Genomic DNA, 25,974 nt, shown 5'->3' on the forward strand with positions numbered 1-25,974 from the left:
CTCTCCAGGTTATCTGCATCCCTCTTGAAGTGCGGTGCCCAGAATTGCACGCAGTACTCCAACTGCGGTCTGACCAGCGCCCGATAGAGGGGAAGTATCACCTCCTTGGATCTATTCGTCGTGCATCTGCTCATGCACGATAAAGTGCCATTGGCTTTTCTGATAGCTTCGTCACACTGCCGACTCATGTTCATCTTAGAGTCCACTAGGACTCCAAGATCCCTTTCCACTTCCGTGCCACCCAGCAGGTCATTCCCTAGGCTGTAGGTGTGCTGGACATTTTTCCTCCCTAGGTGCAGCACTTTGCATTTCTCCTTGTTGAACTGCATTCTGTTGTTTTCTGCCCACTTGTCCAACCTGTCCAGATCTGCTTGCAGCTGTTCCCTGCCCTCTGGCGTGTCCACATCTCCCCATAGCTTTGTGTCATCTGCAAACTTGGACAGAGTACATTTCACTCCCTCGTCCAAGTCACTGATAAAGACATTAAAGAGTATCGGTCCAAGGACCGAACCCTGTGGCACCCCACTTCCCACACCCTTCCAGGTCGAAACCGACCCATCCACCACGGCTCTCTGGGTGTCACTCACACATCCTTGATATAGAAATTATTGTATGAGATTCTTTGGCAGGTGATCAGAATAGAAAATCCTAGAAAGGAACATTAATCTTTCTCTACATTCCTCCTTGTAGGTAGGAAGTAGGGCTCTTCTAAATATTTTATCATTAATTTTGTTTTAGAAATGATTTGAGATCAAGGGACTGGAATTCTCCCATTATGAACACAAACCCTGAAAATCATTCATGTAAGAGTATGTGGTATTGTATGGGTATGGTTACATGGCATGCCCTTAGAATATGTATCCACTGCAGTGGTAGTATATCCTATCCTGGAGACCCCAAAGCATGCTCCTATTTGTGTGCTCCACATCTGGAAATGCACTGGAGAGGACACTTCTGGGCATTCAGCTGCTGTCATATGTAAAACACCAGTCTTCAATGTGTTTCAGAGCAGTCTGGAACATGTAATTAGGGGTGGACAGCCTGGGAGAGTCCATGCTGAGATAAGCTTGTTGCTATGGTTAGCTATACACTCAATAGTCACTGTAATTCATTCTTCACTCAGACAGGTTATTCCATTTAGAATAGATCGCAGCCTCTTACAAGGGGGGTTATTGCTCAATTTTAGATTCTTAGATCTGTGTAAAATAGTACTGTTTCATCTGTGGAAGTGTAAAGATGTTTCTTCTTGCAAATAGTGACATGGCTGAGCTTCTGAATGCAGACAGATACCTCTCCCACAGTGCCTTCAACTTTTACTAGTAGTGGGGGGCTGTTTTCTCATTAACAACTATTGCAGATATTTTACCAAAATGCTCTCTTGGGTATAACAACTGATCTGTGTGGACAACTTTTAGCATTTCTTTGATTCACGGGAATTGTTGTTTCCTTTGGTTCTGTCGCAATGCAATGTTATTGCTTTGGACAGAGAGAGAGAGAGAGAGATTTAAATTATTTGCTGTATAATGTTCAATGCCCAGTGCTAAGGAAGCAAGGCTATCTTGACTTATTTCCTATTAAATGTTTTGGCAGCATGATGTACATGTACTGTGTACTTCATCCTCTCAGGTACAGTGGAAAGACAAGTTTTGTGTGCTCCCCTTTTGGCCCTTGGGCTGCCCTGGATTTCTGCGGTCAGCCAGGGAAGCCTCCTGGCCCCTTTCCCTCTTTTACCCCGCACAGGGATTGTCTCGCTTTGTGCCCAAAGGATCGTTTCCTTAAGGCACAGCCACCCTTCTTGGGCTCCCATCATTTCAAAACTCCTACTCTGCAGTGAGTCCTTGACTAATCGCCTGAGTTCATTTAAATCAGCTTTCCTAAAGTCTAGTACTTTCACCCTACTAGTTACCTTACCCACTCAATGTCTTATGGTGAATTCTATTATTTGGTGATCACTGTCCCCCAGATGGCTACCAATCTGTAGGTCCCCTACCATGTCATCCCCCGTTGCCAATACCAGATCCAGTATGGCATTCCCCCTAGTGGGACCATGTACCTCCTGTGTCAGGTGGAGGTCCTGTACACAGGTTAGAAACCTGCGTGAGCGGTGGGACTTTGCCGTCTGTGTCTCCCAGCAGATGTCTGGGTAGTTTAGGTCCCCCATGACTACTGCCTCTTTAGCTTTTATGGCCTCTGAGAGCTGCCTCAGGAGCCCCGCATCTATTTCTTCCCCTCATAGTTCATTTATATCCATTAATGTAATTGTTCTTCTCCCTTTCTAGTGTTTTACCCTCCCCTTAGTGCACTCATAGACAGCAATTGTGTCCCCTTCCAACCTTTATTTTGCTACCCTAAAAGACAAGATCTTTTAATCTACTTTCATACGAACAGCTCTCTATTACCTTGACTATCCTAGTAGCCCTCCTCTGCATCCACTCTCAGTTCATCTTTCTTGAACATGGGTGATCTCTGGGCAAGGTCTCATGAATGTCCTGACTTGAAACAGGAATTAATTTGGAAAAGTCATGGACTATGTTGCACGAGAGGTCAGATTAGTTTACTATAATTATTCCTTCTGCTTTTAAAAATACATGAATCTGTGGTCACTTTCAATTTGAAGATGGAAGTTGTAATTCAGGGATATAGTGTTAGGCTTTGCAGAATGCAATTAAGGAAATGTCGGATAAATATCAAGATCTTCTAAGTTAGATCTATTAGACTGAAAGAAGGAAACAAACAAAAAAACCCCATTTACTTCAGTCATGTAGTCCACCAAGTACTGATATTCCAAGGTTTAAATTTAGGCTTGGTACTTCTGAGTTAAGAATGTTATTGAACTAGTTCAAACAATCGTGTGATAGCTGTCAGGAGAGAGCAGCAAAACAGAACAAAACAGCTTAAAAAGGAGCAGGTATACGAGTCCAAAAATAAGCTTGACCAATTTTCATTTAATCCAAATGGCAGTGGTAACAGGAAGCTTGAATTTTTTCCTGGAAAGACAGTGGTGCAGTAGATTATGGTACAGTTTTTTCTGTTTAAATACAGAGCTATGAGACTGAAAAAAAGACTATGCACAGACCTGAAGTGTGCATATACTAAAACTTAACATAAACAATGCTCATCAACTACAAGAGCATTCTGGTCTAGGGTTTTTGCATCTCACTAAGGCCGATTACCCAATTTTGGAGATTACTTTTAATCTCTAAAACCCCCAACATGTTATATTTAAGACACAATGAACAGGTTAACTGTACCTTAAATAGAAACCCAGCCCCACACGCAATTCAATTTAATGTGTGATAGTGCAGTAAACAAGCCATAACATTATTTCACATATAATATGGAATAACTTTGTGACTCGTTTGTATCATGCCTTAAATTGAACGTGTGACCAGGACCTAACAGAAGTCTTGAAATGACTAGTCAGTTTCATCAAATTATGCAGTTAAACGGAATACAATTTGGTTATAAAGCAAACAGTGGGCTCATTTATTCCTGGTCAAAGGCAAATACAGGGGAGAGCCCACCACACCAACCTGAGTCTGATAATTCAGCCCATAGCCAGATGTTCACCAGTCTGAGTGCTCAGAAGTAGGTCCTGAGGACAAGCCTAAAGCAGCCTATCCCCAGCAGGCCTGAAGGCAGCCATTTACTCCCCCCCCACCCTTCTTTACAATAGCAATCAGAAAACTGAAGAAGAGTGACTAATTAAACCTGGAATACTAAGGAATCTTGTGAGTGAGATGAATTTTGGAGATGTGGCAAATACTGCTGAAGACTGAGAACAAAACAAAATAACTTAGGAAAATCTGAAACAGTGACTTGGTTTGGAGAAATGGATGATGATATAGTTGAAGGAGAAAATGGCAGTAAACAAAACCTTGGATGAAATTATAATGAAATACAAGAAAACACAGAAATCTCTCTATATTGGGCCAATATGCTTTCAACTGTAGCACTTTATAAGTGGTTTCTAATCTGAAGATTTCAGAGAACTTCATGGAGATGGAGGAGAATCATCCCTGCATATGACTGTTGTCACTTTGAAAAAAGTCTGAATAACTTAGAAACCTAGAAACACTGTGCAACTGATACACAGTTATATTGCAAGTCAGAGGCAGAATTTTAAAGGATGACCACTGATTTCCAATCCCACACTTAATCTCCTAAAGAGGGGATGAAGACACAAATCTGAAAAACAGTGAATTACCTCCACTTCCACAATTTAGGAAAGGCAAAATGACCTTTTTCACAAAGTTAAATTCTTGGACAAGAACAGACATAAAAAGCATCCATCAGAAATTAAGATTCAAGCTGATTACAAACCCTATCTTCAGTGAAAGTGAACTCTCTTCCACTTTCCCCATATTGTAAGAGTCTTTGACACATGTAGCATCACAGATTTGACACTCTTACGCATACTTTCAGCTGTTAATTATTTTCTTTTAGCAAGAAAATATTTCAATAGTGGTATAATTTGGTACTGTAAGAAAATTAAATCAAGAAATCTAAGTTAATAAAATGATTTACATGTTGCTGAAATACAATCTTACTGAACACTAATTCAAGTGAATGAGCTTTTGAAAGTAAGAATCAAAATAAAGAAATGGTGTAGCGTGTATCGCTGTGTCTTCGTACTTAATCTTGTAGCACCACCTCCTGGTCATACTTCTATACACACTTTCTACAACATTTAAGGTTTGATTGTTAATTTTCCAATATACTACAAAACAGGGACATGGTGTGCAATTTTCTCAGACAAGTATACTGTGAAATGCAAATAAGCTTAAATATCTATCAGCTGGTTTATAACTTTCTGCAAGAGACTGGCTTGTTACTAGTTCAACATTTCTCCAATTCAAGAATGCAGTTAAAAAAACAACCCCCCCAAAAACCCCACAGCTAAATGTGAACCAAAGTAGCTACTGATTTAGCTAAAGCTTATTTCTTATGTAACAGTGGCCGCATCTACATGAGACACTGACTGCGCAGTTGTTACTGAACAGTCATTTACTTGTATATGTACTGGAGTTCCTGCACAGTAGCATCGCCGAATGGCTTTTAGGTGGCACTGACTGTGCAGTAGCTCATTACTACTGCGCAGTAGCATTATGTCACGCTTCCTGCCACATGATGCTACTGCACAGTAGTAACGAGCTAACAGTCAGAGTCTCATGTAGACTCAGCGACTGATCCCAGAGAGAATGTGTGGTACAAATTAACTTTACTTTTGAAAAAATAATGCTTTATTTAAAACCTTTTTTCATAATTTGAATAGGAAAAAATACTAACAAAGCAGTCCATACCTTGAAATACTTTCTTCTGATACGTGTCATGTTCATTAACATTACTCCAGAATTTATTCCAGTTTTTCCATAGTAGGGATGTCTAGCAAATCGATTATACCACCCGATACGAGGCTCCTCGTGTTCTGGCGCCATTGCAGCAATTTGTGTGGAATTAAATTTTTTCAGAAATGACCAAATATCATCAACAGGTCTCAAAAACAGGATATCAGTATCAACATACAGTAGTGAGTCCACATCTCTGAGGATCAACTGTGAGGGAAAGATGTTTAAAATCAAACTTGAGATGACTCATTAAACACCTCCAACCTTCAACAAAAACTGGGCAACAGTCACTCTTGCTCGCAAGTCCTATAAACTAATTTATATGTACTAGTTTATTTTCACTGTATGCAAATTAATTATCTTCAGATTCAGAGTGTACAAATCATGTTATTATTAATAACTTACTTTGTCTAGTATTTACTAAAGTGAAAACAGAAAATCAGAAACCTGACATACAACATTTAAGACACAGTGACTGGGGAAATGAGGAAAGGAAATTTTGTTTTTAATGCTGCTAAATAAAAAAAACACGGTTTCGTTCAGAGCATTTTGTAAAATGTTACACAGATATTGTTTAGAAGCAGTTTTCCACAAAATTTGTTGAAGATTAGGTAAATTGAGAACATAAATCTTAATGAATTCATATATAAACAATATGTATTGTACACTACTGTGAAATAAACCAACTTACTGGCAAGAACAACCGTTGCGAAGCACAGGGCTTAAACAGTTTCTTCCATTCTGCTGCACTCTCAGTAGGAAATGTTATTGGATACAAGGTATAATTATGTTTTCCTTGATATGGGAAGCCATCAAGCTAAGAACAAAATATAAGGTACTGTTTAAACTTATTTTTAATGGAAAGCATAAAAACCAACAGAAAGAACACAGAAAGAACCAACCATTTAGACTTGTAAATTAAATGGAAGATATGCAAAAATCTGTACCAATTTCACCTCTTCTCTCCTCCAAACTCAGGTTGTTTCAGTTCTACAAAATCATTTAAGGGTATTGTTCAAGTATTCTGATGTTGAACCAAAAAAAAAAAAGCAATCCTCAAAGGCCTTCAAAGCAAGAGCAAGTCAAAAATAGGATATAAAAGGAGACAATACAAACATTATACAAAGTGCTCATCTAGTAGAAAATTTACTAAAGGAAATTAGTACATGGATTTAGTCACATTGTTCTACTCCTGAACAATTTTATGTAATTTTACCATCAGTGTCAAGTATCAAATTGCAAAAATAATCCAGCCTTCCAGTTGTGCGCCAATGACTCAATTACTGCCTCAGTATGTTCATCTGGCCAGAACTTTCTACTTGACAGCTGGAGTTTGCTAAAAGGAGGCATAATCTAATTCACAGCTGTCAGACATTTGGACCTGTAGGCCCAATCTAGTCTGAATGACTTCACATGGGCTGAACAACCCGCATCCAGCAGTGTGCAAATGGCTTGTCAGCATTGCCGTTGATGCAGGTCCAAAACCCATGGGGTGAATGCTGCCACCTCTTTTTCCCCCTACCACCTAGTTAAGTCACCAACAGTGATCAAAATTCCCAAATCTGGTAGCAGCAAAGGGGTGTGAGGGTTTGTGGTAGCAGCATTCAGGTTCTGAGTTTTGGAGTTGCACCAAAGCAGATTTATGATGAATTCCAATTCAATCACTCATTCTCAATATCCTGCTCCAAAATAGTCTCTGATGTCCTTGGTGATTATTCCAACTACTATGAAGTCAATCTCTCAAAATCTGGACCATGCATCTCAGATGTTCCAGATATGTACAAATAATCAAATACCCTACTTCTTGCATACCACATGCCCCCAAGGCAAAATGCAGAAGAAACGATTTTTCCAGAGTTGCGGCTGCACAGAACATGTTCAGAGCCTAGTCTTTAACTCACTCATCCTCCCTTTCCTGAGTAACCAAAAAGTTGAAGCCCTAGCTGCTACTGAAGACTGATCTATGATTCAGAAAAGAGCTGAAGTGTCTTCAGGGCTGTGAAACAGAAAATGAGAGTCCATGAGCAACTAGCAGACAGCAAAATCACTGAAGAAAGGTTAGCTGGATTAATGGAACATTAAGACCATTAAAAAGGAAAGTTTATCATTAATACCTGTGGAGTGAAGAACAATGAGTCGTTAAGTCAACTGACTCCCTCAGATTCCTGAACAGAAATATCATTGCTGCTGCCTGGTTCAGCAAGAATCAAAGTGGGGTGTTTGCATTCCGCACAGAAAAAACAGTTTCCCTGTGTAAACATGCATCCCAATTTTAGGGGGATGATTTTGGGGAAATGGTGCATATGGTATGCAATTATGGGATTTACTGGGCCTGAGACAAACTGGCTAGGAATAGAAGTTACACATAAACTGATTTAAGTGATCAGAAATTGGTTTAAACCTATAATAGAACAGAAGCTCAGTGCACATAAATCAGATTCAAAATGGCCAAAATAGTTAAAAATAAACATGACTGAAAGTAGTATCAGACTCATCTGATTTGGGTGAAACTGGTTTATGAAACTTCTGTCCCAGACTCCTTCCTGGTTCAAATGAAATCAGAGACCCTCAGCATCCCAGCATGCTTTGGAGCTCTGGGCTGTGCTGTGTGCTCCAGACAGCAGGGCTGGTCCTGCCCCTCTGCTCCCTAGCTGGAGCAGTGAGGGCTGGCTAACAAAGGTGGGGGGGAGGGGGGCAAACCCAGCTGGGGCTGCAACCCAGTCTGCAGGGGGGGAGGGGGAGGACTGCCCCCCCCAGCAAACCCTGCCTGGGGTCTGGAGCCAGGAAGGGGGATTCCCCCTTCCCTGGCTTAAACTCACTGCTGGTTGTGACTGTGGACTATAAATCCAAGAGGCACCCAGAAGCAGAAAGAAGAAGTGATGAGCAGCCCTGCAGAGTTCTGCTGCTGTGATTGTGGACTGCAAATCCCAGAGACCTCAGGGGCAGCAGGAAGAGGACAGGAACACACAGCTCATGCTGGCTATGTGCCAGAGAGCAATGCTCTAGAGTCCCCCAGCTCTGGCCTGAGCCACTGCAGGCATGTGGCTGTATTTCCTGAATAAAAGGTAAATATCTGTTCACTTGTGTCTCAATTTAATCTGTGCAGTTTAGACTAACCTGCAAAGACTGAATCAATTCAGCCTCAGGCTTTTTGACTGTCTATAATTAGCCACCAACTCTATGTTCAAGTAGCTAAGGCATTCACCTAGGATAAATGAGGCCCAAGTTCCCTGATCATCCACATGACTGTCCTAACCACAGATGGACCTGAGAAACCTACTGTTTCAATAACATTTTCATCAGGAAACATTATCAGTCATTTTTCACAGATCTGGTGAATCAGTAAAATGATATGCTGAAAAATTCCCAAATAGCTCTATATAGGACTTCTGCATCATGCTACCACATTTAACAAACACATCTAACACCCACTCTCAAACAACGTGACCTGTACCCCTCAGTAAGCTATAGCTGACTTAATACACAGCTGAGGTACTTACTGTGACTCTGAATCTGCTGTGTAGTTGTTCCTCTGCAAAAATATGGAACTGTAGAGGTTTGACACTGAAAATAATGGCGGATCTCAACATAGTAACAGTCTCCTCCAGCCTTTCACCACAGGCAACCACTGCAAGGTGCATTTTCTCTGCCGGTTGATTTTTCATAAAATTGTATCTAATGCAAAAATATTTTAAAAATAGTTAAATCCTTGATGGGCATAATAGCATTAATTTAGATCAAGGATATTTCATTAAAAAAACAAACAAAAAAAAAATCATATGAAAATAGGATGAGCAATCCCACAATTGCATATAGATCAAATATTAAGAACACTCACAGAAAGAAATACCCACTTTTATTGAAACGCTTTCAATCTTCATCATAAATAATTCCATCAAGAGTTATATTAAAATTGAAGAGTAACACAGGTAAAAGGTACAAAAATGCTCATTTTAAAGGTTCCAGGACAACCTTAAATTTTGTGCATTAAATCTTTTGTTTTAAATGAACACTCTAGTAAGATATACTAAGCGTTCCGGAGAAAGAGAAAAAAAAAGTTTATAATAAACCAGTGTACTAGAGCTGACTGGCACTTACTAACTTATCAACCTTTTTTAGGCAATGCCACAGAAATATTATTTATTAAAAGTCCATCTGCATGTATAAAGGAATTTTCCATAACATGAAATGACATACTAGACAGACTGTGGAGGTGAATGCAAGGGGAGCAGAGTTACTACGGCAGAGGGAAATAGGGGTTGAGTAGCAAGGATAGCCAGAGCTCAGCTCCTTTACTTAAGTGTTTTAGAACACAGACCCATCCCAGCTCTACCTGCTCTGTCTCCCTGCATCACTAAACAGCTCCCAGACCCTACATGCTACCATACTCTTCTCAGGTACCTTTCACTCACTTATCACCATAACCTACCACAGCTCTGTTTAAGTGCATGCTCCCTTCTGTCTATATTCTTGCTATTCACCATGCTCCCCTATCACATTCAAACCTTAAATAGTGATACATATACATGTTTAAAAGCAGAAGCATAGGGAAAGTGCACCTCAGAGGCCAAGTTTACAAGTAAAGTTGTTGAAGTAATGGAAATTAAATTTAGAGAAGAGAAATTATAAAATAACATTGATATATTCTTGTTATCTATGTAAACCAAGAAAACAATACATAAGAAATCTGGTTTACGTCAAGTCAATATGCTATTCTGCTTATCCAGTCTACATACAATGTAAACAGAAAGGAAATAAGGTTTATATTATGCACCCACCCACCCACATTTCATTCATCAGTTACCCTTCTCAACTTCAGCTATTTTCCTCCACCCATAGACTGTACAATCAATGCACAGCTTTAACTAGATGTATTGGCCATAATAATTAGAACACATGACTCCTTAACTATGTCAAGATGGAAATGTGGTTGGGAATAAGTTCTGCTACAGCACATCATGATTCACTATACTTTGGTCTGCTGTGCATGGATATCATGAAACTACTGTTATCCATTTGAGGACATAGATGTGATCCCTAAATCGGATGCTACCTATTTTATTAGGTGCTTGTAAACCATTTGTATTTGGGCTCCCCACGTTCGTTTCTCATTCAACTGTACTCACACGATCCTTTCCTAACTGTGGTAACATTAGCATGTTGCACCTACAGAAAGCACTTACAAGAGAAAGTGGTAGGGCTGGAGTACTGCTGGAGCCATTATGATCCAGAAAGTGTATGAGGCAAGGATTTTTTGTGTTATCTTTTCTTGGACCAAATGTATCATTGGGAGTGCTGCTGGACAAGCTATTGGTTATTTACTTATACAGGAAAGTAGCTTTAACAATCTACTTTTGTTACACAATTATTTTAAACAAAATCACCAGCTTAGTGTAACTACCCTAACTGTCCAAATCATCAGCACACATTCTGAAGAGTATTTAAGTCTACAGAAAATATTTTGGAATTCTCTCCTCTAAAAATATCATTCAACATGTTTAGTTAATTTTTTTCAACCTATACTTAATTTCTAGGTATCTAGTGCTAATTTTAAGGCAAATATAAATTTTGTTTGTGGGGAATCTCTCTGATGCATATTGTCACACATTTTATGAGTTTAGGACCCATTCATCATTTGTTGGAATATGCTAAAATTAAATGAGAAATATGTTAGCTTAGGTTCAAGAATTGTTCATGCATATAATTTAAATCCATTTTCTTCTGAATCACTTATTTTTAAGCAGCAATACAGGTTTTTATGCATTTCTCAAATAGGTCAATTTTTGCTTCAATCTGATACTCTAACCTTGAAATGGTCATGCAATGTTCATGACACATGGATGAAAACATTAAATTACAAAATCTTGCAAGGAGAGAGAGAAAGATCATTTACCAATTAGGAAACTTATCCAAAAGTAATGATGCTTATCAAGCAACATTCAACCACATTCCCCAGCCCCAGAAACCCACTAAAAGTAAATGCTATTTTATGGCCATCATTTTTCATTTGTGCGTCTGATCTCTAAATATAGCTTAACACCACAAACTACATGACAGTTATGCACGAAACTGGGTGCATCTACACATGCGCCCAATTGCGCAGTTGTTAATGTGCAGTCATTTAGAACTTCCTTTAGTACTGCACAGTCCCAGTGGCACACAGGTAATTTCTGACCCTACTGCGCAGCAGCAATAAGCTACTGTGCAGTAAGCAGCAGAGTCACAGCTCATGTCCACCAACACTACGTCACCATAGCTCATAGCTACAGTGAAGTAGCATCTTGCGCAGACATGCCCGCTGTCTTCATAAAATATATATCAAATGTCACAACACTTTTTACAACCAAGCATAGGAGGTTACCCATAAAGGAAAAAAAATGTTAAACTAGATCTTAAACAAAAACTGATGCATCACACAGAAACATTACTGTATTTTCTTGCATGCCACAAGTCCCCAAATAAGATACTACACACACTGTTTTTGGAAGACAAAATGTAGGAAAAAAAAAAGATTTTTTTCTAGAATCATGGCATAGAACTGGCTTTTTAAGGGAGAGGCTGGGCTGAAAACTGGCTGCCCCTTCTCTCTGGGACAGCAAACAAGAGGGGTGAAGTCCTGTGTTACTGGTTTCATAGCTGCTGTCAGTAACTTTTGGATGCTCAGCCAAAGTTACTGCTAATTCATAGCTGCTAAAGGAGTGACACCTTTTCAGCCCTGCATCTCCATGCGCGCGCGCGCGCGCGTGTGTGTGTGTGTAAACACTTATTTAAAAGAGCACCCATTCCCACAAAACCTGTCACAGTGACTACCAAGTCAACAAAAATTGATTTGCAGAACACCTAAGCTCAAAACAAGATTTAAAGTTACAAATTGTAAAAACAAAGCCACAACAACTTAAAAACACCTCCGAAAAGAGTAAGTGAATAGTGCTTCAAGGTCTTATTAAAGTACTTTATTTTCTTCCTCCCTACAATAGCAGAACTCTGAAACACCAACCACTGCTAAAGCAAAAAAAAAAAAAAGAAAAATCACATATAACAACAAGAGCAACCAATATAAATGCAAAGCAGACTGAATATGATTACAAGAGCTCAGATCCAAAATAGTACCACTGTATTTTGAAGATGCTCCAAGAACCAAATTAGCCTCACCACAAATCTAGTGAAAATTGGATAACAATAATCAAGTTTCAAGGTATAGGAGCATGCACTATCACAAGGTCATCATGCAATAAGGATATAACCTACAAAACTACAGCTCTTAAGTTTTTTTAATCATGTACAATCTAGAATTTTCCATAAACATGGCATAATCAAAATCAAGCTAGACATAAGGAAAAACTTCTTTACAGGTCAAGTACTGAGTGTTTGGAACAGGTTCTCCCCAGAGGTGGTATAGTCACCCACCCTGGCAATCTTCAAAAAACATCCTGATGCCCATTTTGCTGGGGTCAGCTGATCCCACCAGTCTTTCCTGCCCAAGTGCAGGTGGGCAGGACCCAATGATCTGTAAGGTCCCTTCCAGCCCCTAACAACTATGAAAATATCAAGACAACTCTAAAATGGCAGCGGTACTGCACAACTTTAACTGTGTATTAATTAAATAGTTGGGTAAACTACTCTACCATATAACTAAACAAACATGAGAATAATCAAGTGCATAACCCATAAAACTTGGTCTAATACCTGGTCAAAAAAATCACAAGCAAATGCACACTCTGAAACCATATCTCCAAATCATCAGTAGCAAATTTACCCCTGAATTAACCAGTTATATCTCTACCAATTTCAAGTGGTTGTCTGTACATAGCACCTCCTAATTTAGTTCTTTGGTTCACCAAATGATATCCAAGACTACTTTGTGGGATATCACAATTGACTGCCCTACTGGCTACTGAAACATCTGGCATAAAGCCAAAAATTAGACCTTTTTACACTTGACTTTTCCAGAGACCAGGATCTTCTTCAAGATCCCCTTGTACTTTTTGCACTATTCAACCTCAAGATGAGTTAGTCAAAAATCCTTGTAGCCACCCATCACTGTGTTGACCAGAGCCATAAAGAAATCCTCGACTTAATCACACCCTGAAGACAGGCAAGCGTACAGGAGACCCCGAACAAGATACTTCAGAACCAGGACAGAATACCACCAGCAAAGCCCAAGACAAGGAAGGTGGCGCACAAGCTCAGCAACAAGAGTGCAAGTGGGATTAGGTAGGCCTTGACCATATTGAAAGAGACGCAGGGCTTATCAGTGGGAATATCCAGGTCAAGCCCAAAGTACAGCAGTCCATGCTGAACCACCAAATAATGGCCTTGCCACTCTACCTCACCATGTGCCAAATGCACACCCACCCCCCACTTTCCTCAATGTGGAGGTACACACCACACCTGCTTTTGCCCCTCAAGAATATATCCTTCTGCAGCAAATAACATACTAGTAGCGGTATCTATGGTTTCAGCTATTTCACCAGGGTAAGGAAAACAGCTTCCTGTGAGCTGAGATCCTTCCCTACCCATCCCCTCCAAGCCTGGCCTGATGCCTTGCCATTCCAATACCCATCACCTCCAAGCCTGGCCTGATGCCTTGCCATTCCAGCCATCAGCAACACGAGTCTTGAACAGCATACAAGGAATACATGGACATGTAACTGTATGACGGTTAAAGTGTGTGCATGCATAATGTCCAGACAAGTCCGGACATAGGACTAGGCTTCTAACCAATCAGGACAGTGGCTTTTAACCTTTTGTCCCTGCACACCAGAATCAGGCTGCACACCAACCCATGTGGTCCAATCTAGCGCAGGACCATAGTCTGTGGGGCTCCCCACTGCCCTGCAGGCCAGATGACAGGGCACCAGGAGATGAATCTGGCTTACAGCCCAGGGGTTGAGCACCCCTGATCTAGGGCAATACAAATAAATAGTGATTATGGGAACTAAACTCTCAGACACAAGATTTTCATGACTATCTAAAAGCATTAAATTTTTTAAATGAAAATGTAAACTGTTAGGTTTAATACATTTCTGAAACTACTGATCGAGATTTTAATTTTAGCTGTCAACACACAAAGTATTAAATATAAAAAACATTATATTATGCAGTGTTGGAGTGATGTTGTAGACATGATGTTAGGACATATGCAAGGGGCAAGGATTTCGTAGGTGCTATCTTTTATTAGACCACCTGCATGGCTGAGATAGACTTATGCCCCCTCTGCACTTTACATTTATAGTTTCATAGTTTGTAGGGTCGGAAGGGACCTGAGCAGACCATCAAGTCCGACCCTCTGCCATGGCAGGAAAGAGTACTGGGGTCAAATGACCCCGGGAAGGTGTTTATCCAGCCTCCTCTTAAAGACCCCCAGGGTAGGAGCCAGCACCACTTCTCTTGGAAGTTGGTTCCAGATCCTAGCCACCCTGACAGTGAAGTAGCGCCTCCTGATGTCTAGTCTAAATCTACCCTCTGCCAGCTTGTGACCGTTATTTCTAGTCACTCCTGGTAGTGCTCGGGGGAGCAGGGACTCTCCCAATGCTTGCTGGTCCCTTCTGACTAGTTTGTAAACAGCCACTAGATCCCCCCTCAGCCTTCTCTTGTGGAGGCTGAACAGGTTCAGGTCCCTTAGCCTCTCCTCATAAGGCCTGCCCTGCTGACTCCTGATCATGTGGGTAGACCCTCTCCATGTTGTCCACATCCCTCCTGAAGCGCAGCGCCCAGAACTGGACGCAGTACTCCAACTGCGGCCTGACCAGTGTCGCATAGAGAGGGAGGATCACCTCCTTGGACCTGCTTCAGATGCATCTGTGGATGCATGACAAGGTATGGCTGGCCTTCCTGACCACATCCCTACACTGTTAGCCCATGTTCATCTTGGCATCAATGACTCCAAGATCCTTATCCGCCTCTGCACTGACGAGAAGGGAGTTCCCCAGCCTGTAGGTATGCTGCTGGTTCTTCCTCCCTAGGTGCAGTACTTTGCACTTGTCAGTGTTGAAACTCATCCTGTTCTCATCCGCCCACCTCTGTAACCTGTTTAGGTCGATTGCAGCCTGTTCCTCCCTTCTAGCGTGCCCACTTCTCCCCACATCTTAGTGTCATCTGCAAATTTGAACAGGGTGCTTTTTACACCCCCGTCCAAGTCACTGATGAAGATGTTGAACAGCGCAGGCCCAAAGACTGAGCCCTGGGGAAACCCACTGCCTACATCCCTCCAGGTCAAATAAAACCTGTCCACCACCACTCTCTGGGTGCAGCCCTTCAGCCAACTAGTGACCCATTTGACTGTGTAGGCGTCAACGCCACAGTCTCCTAGTTTTTTAATGAGAATGGGGTGACAGACAGTGTTGAAGGTCTTCCTAAAGTCCAGAAAGACTATGTCCACTGCTACACCTGTGTCTAAGGATGTGACCTGGTCATAGAAGGCCGCCAGGTTGGTCTGACAGGACCTGCCTCTAATGAACCCATGTTGGTTGCCCCTAAGCATGATCTCCCCTGCCGGCCTCTCATGGACATGCGCCAGGATAATTCCCTCAAAAAGCTTACCCAGAATTGAGGTAAGACTAACCAGCCTATAGTTTCCCAAGTCCTCCTTCCTCCCTTTTTTGAAAATGGGAACCACATTCGCCCTTTTCCAGTCCTCTGGCACCACGCCAGAGCACCATGAGCGCTCGTAAAGCCGTGCCAGGGGTCCCACAATGACCTCTGCCAATTCCCTCAGCACTTTGGGGTGGAGATAGTCAGGACCTGCTGATTTAAATATGTTCAGTCCCTCCAGAAGTTCCCTGACTAGGTCCTCACTGACCCTAGGCCTGGGTGCGCCTCCCCTGGGGCCTATGGGGGTCCCAGTGCGGGGGGGTGACCCGGTCCCTGCTCAGAAAAATGGAGGCAAAGAAATTGTTAAATAGGTTAGCTTTGTCATCTGGTGCGACAACCAGATTTCCTAGCATGTCTTGCAGAGGCCCCATGTTACCCAGTTCCTTCTTTTTACCCCCTACGTATTTAAAAAAGGACTTCTTGTTGTCCTTGATCCGGGTAGCTAGTCCCAATTCCATCTCCACCTTGGCCTTCCTGACCGTCCCCCTACAGCCCCGAGCAACCGAGGTATAGTCCTCCCTGATGATGGCCCTTCCCTTCCATTGGGTGTATGCCTCCCTTCTAGCTAGGAGACATTCCCATATGCTTTTGGTGAGCTATGGGGGCTTTTGCGCCCTCTTGACCCCTTTGATCCATGTTGGGATTACCTCCCTTTGAGCTTGGAGGATCGTCTCCTTAAGGAACAACCACTCTTATTGGACACCCGACTCCCCTCCCCTCCAGGACCTCAGTGCCTCCCTGACTATTCTCCTTACCTCATTGAAATCCGCCCTCCTGAAGTCCAGGGCTGCTGCCTTGCTGCAGGCCTTTGCCACCCTGCGCTGGATAGTGAATTCCAGCAGGCGATGATCACTGTCACCCAGGTGGTCAAGCACCCACAGACCCCTCACCAGGTCGTCGCCTGTGGCCAGGACCAGATCCAACAAGGCGTTTCCCCTGGTGGGCTGTGCACCTCCTAGGTTAGATGGAGGTCCTGTATCTCGTCTAGGAACGTCTTCTCAGCAGATGTCTGGAAAGTTCAAGTCACCCATGATGACCATGTCCTTTAACCTAACTGCCTCTATGAGCTGACTTAAGAATTCCTGGTCTAGTTCTTCCCCTTGGTTGGGTGGTCTGTAGTAGACCCCCACTATTAAGTCCCTTTCCCCTCGACTTCTTTGTATTCTAACCCAGAGCACTTCAGTGTGCCCCTCCTCTGACCCAGTGTGCCCCTCCTTATGCCAGGATTAAGGTGTTATTCATATCATAAACAGTAACCTTGCCACAAGTTCATATTATTTTATGGTGTTAATAACATAGAAAATAAGACGGAAAGTTATTCCATGTATAACGTATAACATATTTGTGACTCGTTTTTAACACACCTTGAATTGAAGGTGTGGCATGTTGGAGCTGACCCATGACAGATCTCAATGCTCAGCTGAGCAATTAGTCAACTGTCAGCCCCACATGAAGGGCTGCAACACTTAGCTTTGAACTTGCCAGTGCAGGAGGAACCCAGGAATATAATAATAATCCTGTGCTCTCCCTGCACTTATAAGTAATAATGGCATGACTGGGATTATAATCCTTGATCCCGAAGTCATGGTTCCTGCCATGCATGTCTAGCATTACAAGAGGCACTCTTGTTGGGAGTGAGGAATCAGATCCCACTGCGCCATTAAAAGAAGGTGCCAAGGGCCTTAGACAAGCTTTTGAAGGCAGTGCATTCTTCTTCAGACCTAAAGATATGAAGAATGCACTGCTTTCAAAAGCTTGTCTAAGTCTACCCCAGTCATACAGTTGATCCAACAAAAGATATCATCCACAAAAATCCTGGCCTCTCACATTCCACTGCATACTTTATAGGCAAAAGTCACAGACCATTGTTTTTACTACCATAGGAAACAGGTTTGTTCAGATAGCAGGTAACAAAGATTTTCTTTTAAAAATTCCTTTGGCAATTAAGTACTTTAGCCTAAATTTTATCTATGACAGAATTTTATTCTAACCAACAGGATATTCTTTTTATAACCAAAGTGCCCCCAAGTTGCAAAGATATACTGGAAGTTATACTGCATTTAACTGAATTCAAGATGAGCCTGAATGAATTAAATTCCACACATGGAAAATGTATTATAATTTTGCATATATGGAATCTAATTATTGAAGAATCATCTCAAATTCATCCCCCGCACTACTGTAGGTGGTGAGGGAGGCAGTAATGGGGCAGGAGGTAGAGGCCAGACTGGGGGAGACAGAAGTGGGGGCATGTGGTAGGGCAGGCAAGGCGGAGGCAGATGGTAGGTGGCAGGCAGTGTGGATGCAGGCCAGGCAGAGAGAGGCAGAGTGCTTGCCCACTGCTGCCTGTCCTCCCTCCGCTTACTCCCCATTGTGCCTGTCCACCGCCACCCCAATAGCCTCAGGCTACCCCAATAGCCCCCTTCTCCTCACCCCCCCACACTACTTCTGCCTCCCACACACAGATGCCTGCTCCCCTTCCTCCCATCTCCCCCCTCCCCACCGGAAGTCTTGCCTTCCTCTGCTCGCATCTCTACCCCCACCTTTCCTCTGCCCTGCACTGGCAGGCTCCATCCCTGCTGTAGCCTGGGGCACTTAGCATAGCTCCACCCCAACCCTGTAGCAGCAGCACAGAGCAGGCACTGCTGATCCAGCCTGGCCTGTAGCAACAGTGGCATGGACCTGGCAGGCAGAGTTAAGGTAAAGAGTGCAACAGAGAGGGAGAAGTGGTAAAGTTCCCTCCCCTCCCTCCCACCCCCACTGCCTCATGCTCAATTGTAAGGTAAGGGGCTCCCCGCATCCATGTTAAATGGTGGGAAAAGCTTCATCTTCTAATCAAGTAAATACAGTGCATGCCAGAGAAATGTGCATAGTTTGTGTCCTAGTCTTGTCTCAGTGAACCAGCAGATAATGCCATCAACTTTTCCTTAATCATTTTTTTCAATTTCTGTCCTATTCCAATATGTACTTTTAACTTTAGTCTACTTTTTATTTTTCAGTAAGGAATTTACCCTATTAAAGTGTTATGCACTAAACACTGTTTTATGAAGCCAAAGTGTTAGCCTTCCACATTTTCTCCAATCCCCTATAACTCTCCCAAGAAGAGCACAGTACAGTACAGATGACTGTGAAAAATGTGGTGGCAAAAACCCAATTAGCCTGGAAGTTCTACATGTGTTTAAATAATATTTTTAGTGTTAGAAATGCAGAACAATTGAGAGACATTTTACTTTGATAACTAATTCATAACAGCAACAACAACAAAAAAGGCCTGTCCAATGTCCCCTGTAATGATACCTATAGAGCTATATAACCTAGGTCATTTGGCACAGAAAACAGCTCACTCTAGGAACAAATGCTTTATATTACACTAGAGTAAGCTCTACAGATGTGCACAGGAATTATGTTAATAGGCTATGGAATAGGGACTTACCCAAATTGAGGGGGTAGACAGCCAATTTCATAGGCAGATTGCAGAGCTGGCTGCCAGTTTCGCGAGCTTATCGTGACAGAGCTCCGCCATGCCTCTGATTGATCAAGTGGCCCTAATGGTCCCAATCAGTGGCAAGGGGCAGAGGCGGCAGCCATCCTGACTGTTCCCTTTCATGCTGGCAGCCCCACCTCTGCCCTTCCCCACTGTGGGCCTCACGACCAGGCCACAGCAGCCATGAAGACCGCTGACTCCAACTAGGGAGCCAGCATTTTATTTTTAGTCATTTTTTTCACGGATTTGGCCTACATTGACCAATTTCATGGACAATGCCCCATTTCACAATTTTCACAAAATCCATTAAATCATAAATTGAGTAGGCCCCTAAATATGAAGAAAGACATACAGTAGTATCTCCTGTAAGCCTCCCAAATGGCCTTTGCAATGGGAATATTCAAAGCTTAAAACACCTGAAAGTTAAAACTAGAGGGGACAATGGGCAAATCCAGATGCATTTGCCCAAAACTGTCTACTTGCTCCCCTATCTGATTTGATAATTATTTGTTTTGTTACTTTTATAAGAACTTTTTACTATTCTATGCCTGGCTTGTTCTGATTAGACCTGAGGAAGAATGTCTTGCATTCGAAAGCTTGCCTAACTATCCCAACTATAGAGTTGGCCCAATATATCAGTTATCACTCTAAGAAATTCTGGCCCCTCACATAATTTCTGGACCACCGTGGCTACACCACTCTTACACTACCAGTTGCAGAACTACAGTAACATATATAAATTATTCATTAAGAAGCCATACCACCAACTTCAATATACTGTGGAGTTACTGGCATGCTCAGGGCATACTAAAGATATAAAGCTGGTTCAGCATTCTTTTCATGCAGTACTAAGAGCTATGCCTGAAATCTTAGATTTATTCCTTGAAACAGCAAATTCCTTATTAAACTTTTTTATTCTCTAAGACTTGGAACAATGAGAAATTGGAAAGGAACTTAATCCAGTTTCCATATCAAGTTAAACTACAGATATCATGGCTGATTGTAATATATTTCATCAGTTTATTAAAATGGTAACCCAAGAACTGTTTATGATCTTTGTCTAGGATTTTTCCAAACCTTGGTAGAAAACTTAGTTTTAAAAATTATAAGAAAATCTAAGCAAACATTCTCTATTTCTGCATGGAAACATTTATATTTGCAAGGAAACAAATGCTGCATGATCAGAAGCACTGCTGATAAGACACAGGGGGAAAGACCAGCTTGTGAAAATAACTGCACTATAAAGCACAAGAAAAATGTATGTGAAACAATTTTAAAATTTGCTTAACTTGCCAGTTTGTTATATAGCCAAATATATTAGCTGCACCTGTCTGCAATTGAGTTAACAATTTTCTCATTAATATCAGAGCCTACCTAAAAGCAGCTTCCCAAAAGCAGTTCATTCCACAAACATCAGAGGGCAGCATCCAATAGGAATTCCAGAAAGATACAGACAAATTCTTACACCTAACAGGATAAGACAGAAATAACAGTCCTATATGAATGTTACTGGGTTTTTTAATTATTTTTTTTTACAAAGTGAAATAAATTATTTTCTAGTTCAAACATCAATGGAATTGTCAATTATTCAGTGGTATACATTTCACAGCTTAGCTAAAAAAAAACCAACCACACTAACTAGCCCAAAATTAAACTAAATAGCTAGAGATATATACACTGCTGTCCATACTGTGTTTACAGAGCAGCAGTGAACATGACTAGTCTAATTTTCTATCCAAATGGTAAGCTACAGCAGAAACATCAGAACTGTTTGGAGAAGCCAAGAATGTAACTCTATATTGGTTTGCCAAATGTTGTACTCACAATGAAAAGTTAATTTAAAATATAAAAATTTTAAATTTTGTAGAAAATGGTAACAGAGTTGATAAGCCAGTCTACTGGCCAACAAGGTAGGTAATATCACCTAACAAATGATTACTTGACCAAGGTCAAATATTCCAGCAAGCCAAGGCGGCCATGATATAGGCTGCTACCTACCTTTTTTATTAAATTATGATGCCACCTGTTCACATGGCAGAAGTGAGGACCATGCCCCCAACCCTACAGAAATCAGGTTACACAGACTTCTTCCCCACCCCCCACACCTCTCCACATCATCATACCCCTAAATCCCGCCAATACACATGTCCATAATGTAAACAATCTTTCCCTGCTCCTCTCTTGAGTTCCTGAACCCTCCTGTCACCTCCCTCCACGGAACCATGTGGAACTCCAGAAACTACTCTGTGCTATGGAAGTTTTTATTTTGCTTGTTTGGGTGCCTTGTACTTGACATCTGCTACAATTCAGGTATCATCTATTCAGCAACAAAAAAAGGACCAGGGACTCCCATAGGTGGCACATCACACCTATGAAGAAGAAAAAAAAATCACTCCCATGAATCCATAATGTCACCCCTTTTTCCTCCCCACAAGCTCTGTTATCTGGGAGTCTGTAAAGGTCCTGGAAGGGAAAAAAACAACATAACTGAAAGGTGGGCCATTTGTTTGGCTAGAATAGTAGCAGTCAGGAACAGAACTGTATGACTACTGGTTGACTGAAATATGAGAGATACCCCCATTCCAGCAATCAGAAGCATTTGTATTAATTTGATTTTTCTTAAGTATACATAAACACGGAAAAAATGTTAAAGCCAAGCATAAGGACTTTTTCAGTACATTACACATGTAGATATGTACCAAGTTGCTATCAAAGATTATTGCAGTCAAACAGCAAGGGAAAACTGATTTGCATCAAGTTTTTTACCCTTTATATTCTATTTAAAATTTGCCAGCATCACAGGCAAACTTTTGAAGAAATTATAAGTAAGAATGAATGGAAGCTAGTTGCGTTTCTTTATCTAATAAATTTGTAACTACTCCATGGGATTTAGCAACGCTTCCTGCTCCTGAAGTGTCTTCAGATGTTCATCAAATTGGTATTAAGAGGTTTTTGGATTGCATGTCTGACTACCAGAAAAAAAGTGAATCTGACTATATGTTTGACAGCTATAGTTATCCCCACAATACACCCATTTCATAGTTTTGAAAAATCTTCATAAGCTAGAATTTTATACACATTGCAGCCAATTTACTAAATTCCAAGTAGGAAACAGTTTGCATTAAGTCTTCTGAATGCTTGAAGCAGTAGGTGGGGAAACCCCTCCCCCGATATTCTAACCATGCAATCTCCTCCTGTCTCCAGTACAGGCACTCCTCACTTAACAACCAAGTTCCGTTCCTGCGACTAGGTCGTTAAGCGAATTGGTCGATAAGCGAGGAGCCGCCCCTTGATACTGCGTGCCTTGGCTTGAGACGCCGCGCTGCCGTTTCCACAATACGTTTCGTACAATACCGACTGCTCGGAGACCTGGTCGTAAGTCCGCGCGGCCGTTAAACAGGTAAGTCGTTAAGTGAGGAGTACCTGTATAGTGATTCTCAGCTATCCTGGGGTATCTTGAGATCCTTTCAGGTGTGCCACAATGTTAGATGTTATATTTACTAACTTAATTCACAAAATAAACCCAGCGATGTTAAACAGAATTCCAAACTTGTGGTCTTTCTGGGTTCTTTGGGCTCTATTATTTTTTTGTAGTCAAAAAGAGTGAAACTAAAAGCCAGCACTAAAGACTGCTACAAGTCTATCCAGGGGTGCCATGAGTTTAAAAAGGTTGAGAACCACTACTCTAGTATGTGATAAATGGAGTCATCAACTTCCTGGTAACAACTCCAAAATCAGTGTTTTACTCATTCTGCTGCACAGCTGAGCACACAGACCAACATGCTTTGAAATGGTCAGCAGCATAACCACTGAACAGGGTCCACAGAAGGTCATTTCAGTTGCAACTGATAAAGTTAATATAAAAGCTGCTTGACTTTTGTTGATAAATGCATACCCAGTTTCTACATTAGGTATATGCTGCCCGTACAACATAACTCTTCATGATGCTGAAGATTTGACAGCTCTTGAATCTGCCTGTCAAAATACTATTGTGATGTTAAAAAAATAAAAATAAAAAATAGTGCCAGCAACCATATTTCAGCAAAATTTTAATATGGCACAAGATTGCATCCACACTCAGTAAGTCTTGTTATGCTCTTTAGTTTACATTAACCTGAAACTCACTGTATTCAGAATATGGAAAATGACAGTTCTTATATTTTCTTGTGCAAAGAACAAAATCCCAAACATGAAGAAACATTCGAGAGATTATGGGCAAATTGCATTTACACATCCTATACTTATAACCACACACCTAAAGAATGCTTGCTGCTTCACCATTGTGGAAAGTGTTCGTCCTGCCAGCTACAGTAGCAGAAATTCTTTCAGCAATTCCCCATAATACTACTTGTGTGGAACAAAACTGGTCAGCTTGGGAGAACCACCTATGTACGAATCAGAACTAGACTGAAAACCTCCACTTCTGCAAAGCAGGTAACATCGTATCACAGTTTATAACTAGAAAAGAAAATAGGAGGAGTCAACACAATATTCAGAGACGGAGAAGAAAGATATAGATGATTTTGATGATAAAGTTGAGACAAAAACATAACTGATGAACCTAGTACAAGAAGAGTATACAATGCAGAGGAAAATGCTTGAACTGGACTGCTGCCTGACTATCATCATAACTATAGTTAAATCTGACTTTTTCTATAGTTGCTAGGAATTTTATTTGTTTAATTTTATTTTTTTAGCTCTACCTTCAGATTTAGATAGTACCCTAACATTGCTAACGATACAATTATTCTTTATTTTTAGGAATTTCATTTCATTGTTTTACAGTTTCCAAGTTAGACCTCTCAGATGTAACTTTTTTTTTGGTTTTAGTTATCTTTGTAATTGTTAGTACATACTCTGCTGGAGATCATGAAGGTTTTTTGTTACTGTTCTCATAAATTAATGCTTTAAAACATGTGATCATTTTTTACATTATTTGCCAATATTTGACTAACAGCTGACCAACTATTTTGTAACCAATCAAATACCCAATCCTACTCAGTTGTTTAAGATTCTGCTCAAGTAAGCTTCCAATTTGCCATGGACAAATTAGATAAGCCAGTATATTTAGAGTATGAAAATATTTTTTAATTCAAATGTGGGGGGTGGCTTGGTGATTAAATTCAAATGTAAACACAAGAAGCAACCAAAAATTCTATTTAAGTATTCCCAATAAGTTAATTATTTTAAGATTTTCTCTAGTTAAAAAGAGTCTCTTTTACTTGGGCAAGGGAGGGAACTGTTTAAAACAATTAAACATGTTTAACTGTACTCCACTATAGATGGACAAATAGTATTAAAAAGTGTCAGTGCACTCAACCTGTTAAAACATATTGTGAGACATAGCTACAGGAGCCCTAGATAAGATTTTTAAGTAGTTCTTAATAGCTGTTATCTCACCTGTTTAAGCACTTCTTTCCACCCAAGGCTCTTTACTTAACATGAGAACCCAACAAATTTACACATTTTCTTTATTAAAAAACCTTAAGATGCAAAATGGCAGAATTCATTACTGCTTTGTAACCAAATTTATAGTGCCGTGCAGCATTCATTATAACCATGCTGAGTAAATTTTCCTTCTCCATATTAATGACGTATGCAATTTCTTGACCTGTTAGATTCAGAAGCAAAACAGCAGGTTCTACTGGTGCACCACCCATTCTTAATAGCAGTAGTCAAACAATAATTAGAAAAAGCTTTTAGAAGTGCAGGTTTCCAGGCGTCTGTAAGTCAACTTCAAATTTTAACTTACGTAAACATTTTAAGTGATCAAGTTGAGTACTGTACCTCAAACTTAAGGATACAGTTTGACACTTAACTTCCAATGCTCAGCCTTCCTGCCTTGAGATGCTGGTAAAGCACAGTGCTAGCATGTCTAAGGGTATTAACCATAGTGATGTGTACTATGGCACATAATTTTTAATTGGTAGATGGGAAGGCACAAGGGCACCTTAGGTCCCTGGCACACAGTACACTTAAGATGTGATTAACCAATTAATCACATATTAAATTGTTACCTGGTTCAATCAATTAATGGTATGATAAAACAAGGAATAGGGACAAAGCTGTTACATCAAAAAGTTGGCCACGCAAGAGCTCCCACCTGCAGGGCATGTCCTTGGACTAGGAGCCCTGCCAGCTGATCTGGGCTCCCAGCCCGGGGGTTGGATCATGTACCCCCATAGCCAGGAACCCCATCAGCTGATGGCTCCAGATGCAAAAGCTTGCTACTTGCCAATGCAGGGGGAAGCCTAGGATTGTGATCCTGCCTACACCACTGCCTACACCGTCAATAAGGTGCGATGGAATCTAGCTCTGGATCCCACAATCACATCTCCTGCCATACATGTGTGGCATATGGCAGGAAGTGAGATTGTGAGGACTGTGAATCAGATCCCATGGCACCTAAACCTTCAGGTCTGCCAGGGGTCTCAGCTTTGACAAGTGACAGCCTACTTCATGAGATGCTATGAATGGACTGCTATAAAATGGAACAAGCATATTAAATAGAAAGGAATAAAATAATTTATATACAGAGGATAGGGAAAG

General features: G+C 41.2%; 1 protein-coding gene across 2 annotated transcripts in view; it reads right to left on the reverse strand.

Moving 5' to 3' along the window:
- GXYLT1 (glucoside xylosyltransferase 1) overlaps positions 1–23,853 on the reverse strand; it is a 44,022-nt gene extending 20,169 nt beyond the window's left edge. Inside the window, exons 1-5 of one of the 2 annotated variants that reach the window (XM_006015943.3) lie at positions 23,681–23,853; positions 20,800–20,892; positions 8,849–9,023; positions 6,040–6,165; positions 5,304–5,555 (exon numbers count right to left, since the gene is read on the reverse strand). In XM_006015943.3, coding sequence (XP_006016005.1) covers positions 5,304–5,555; positions 6,040–6,165; positions 8,849–9,023; positions 20,800–20,892; positions 23,681–23,706 — 672 coding nt within the window. In that variant the 5' untranslated portion in view covers positions 23,707–23,853. The remainder of the gene's footprint in view (positions 1–5,303; positions 5,556–6,039; positions 6,166–8,848; positions 9,024–20,799; positions 20,893–23,680) is intronic. The other variant, XM_025208201.1, reaches the window with a different exon arrangement.
- Positions 23,854–25,974: the final 2,121 nt, after the last annotated feature.

This window comes from Alligator sinensis, unplaced genomic scaffold (genome assembly GCF_000455745.1).
Source record: "Alligator sinensis unplaced genomic scaffold, ASM45574v1 scaffold147_1, whole genome shotgun sequence".
Classification (NCBI taxonomy): domain Eukaryota; kingdom Metazoa; phylum Chordata; order Crocodylia; family Alligatoridae; genus Alligator; species Alligator sinensis.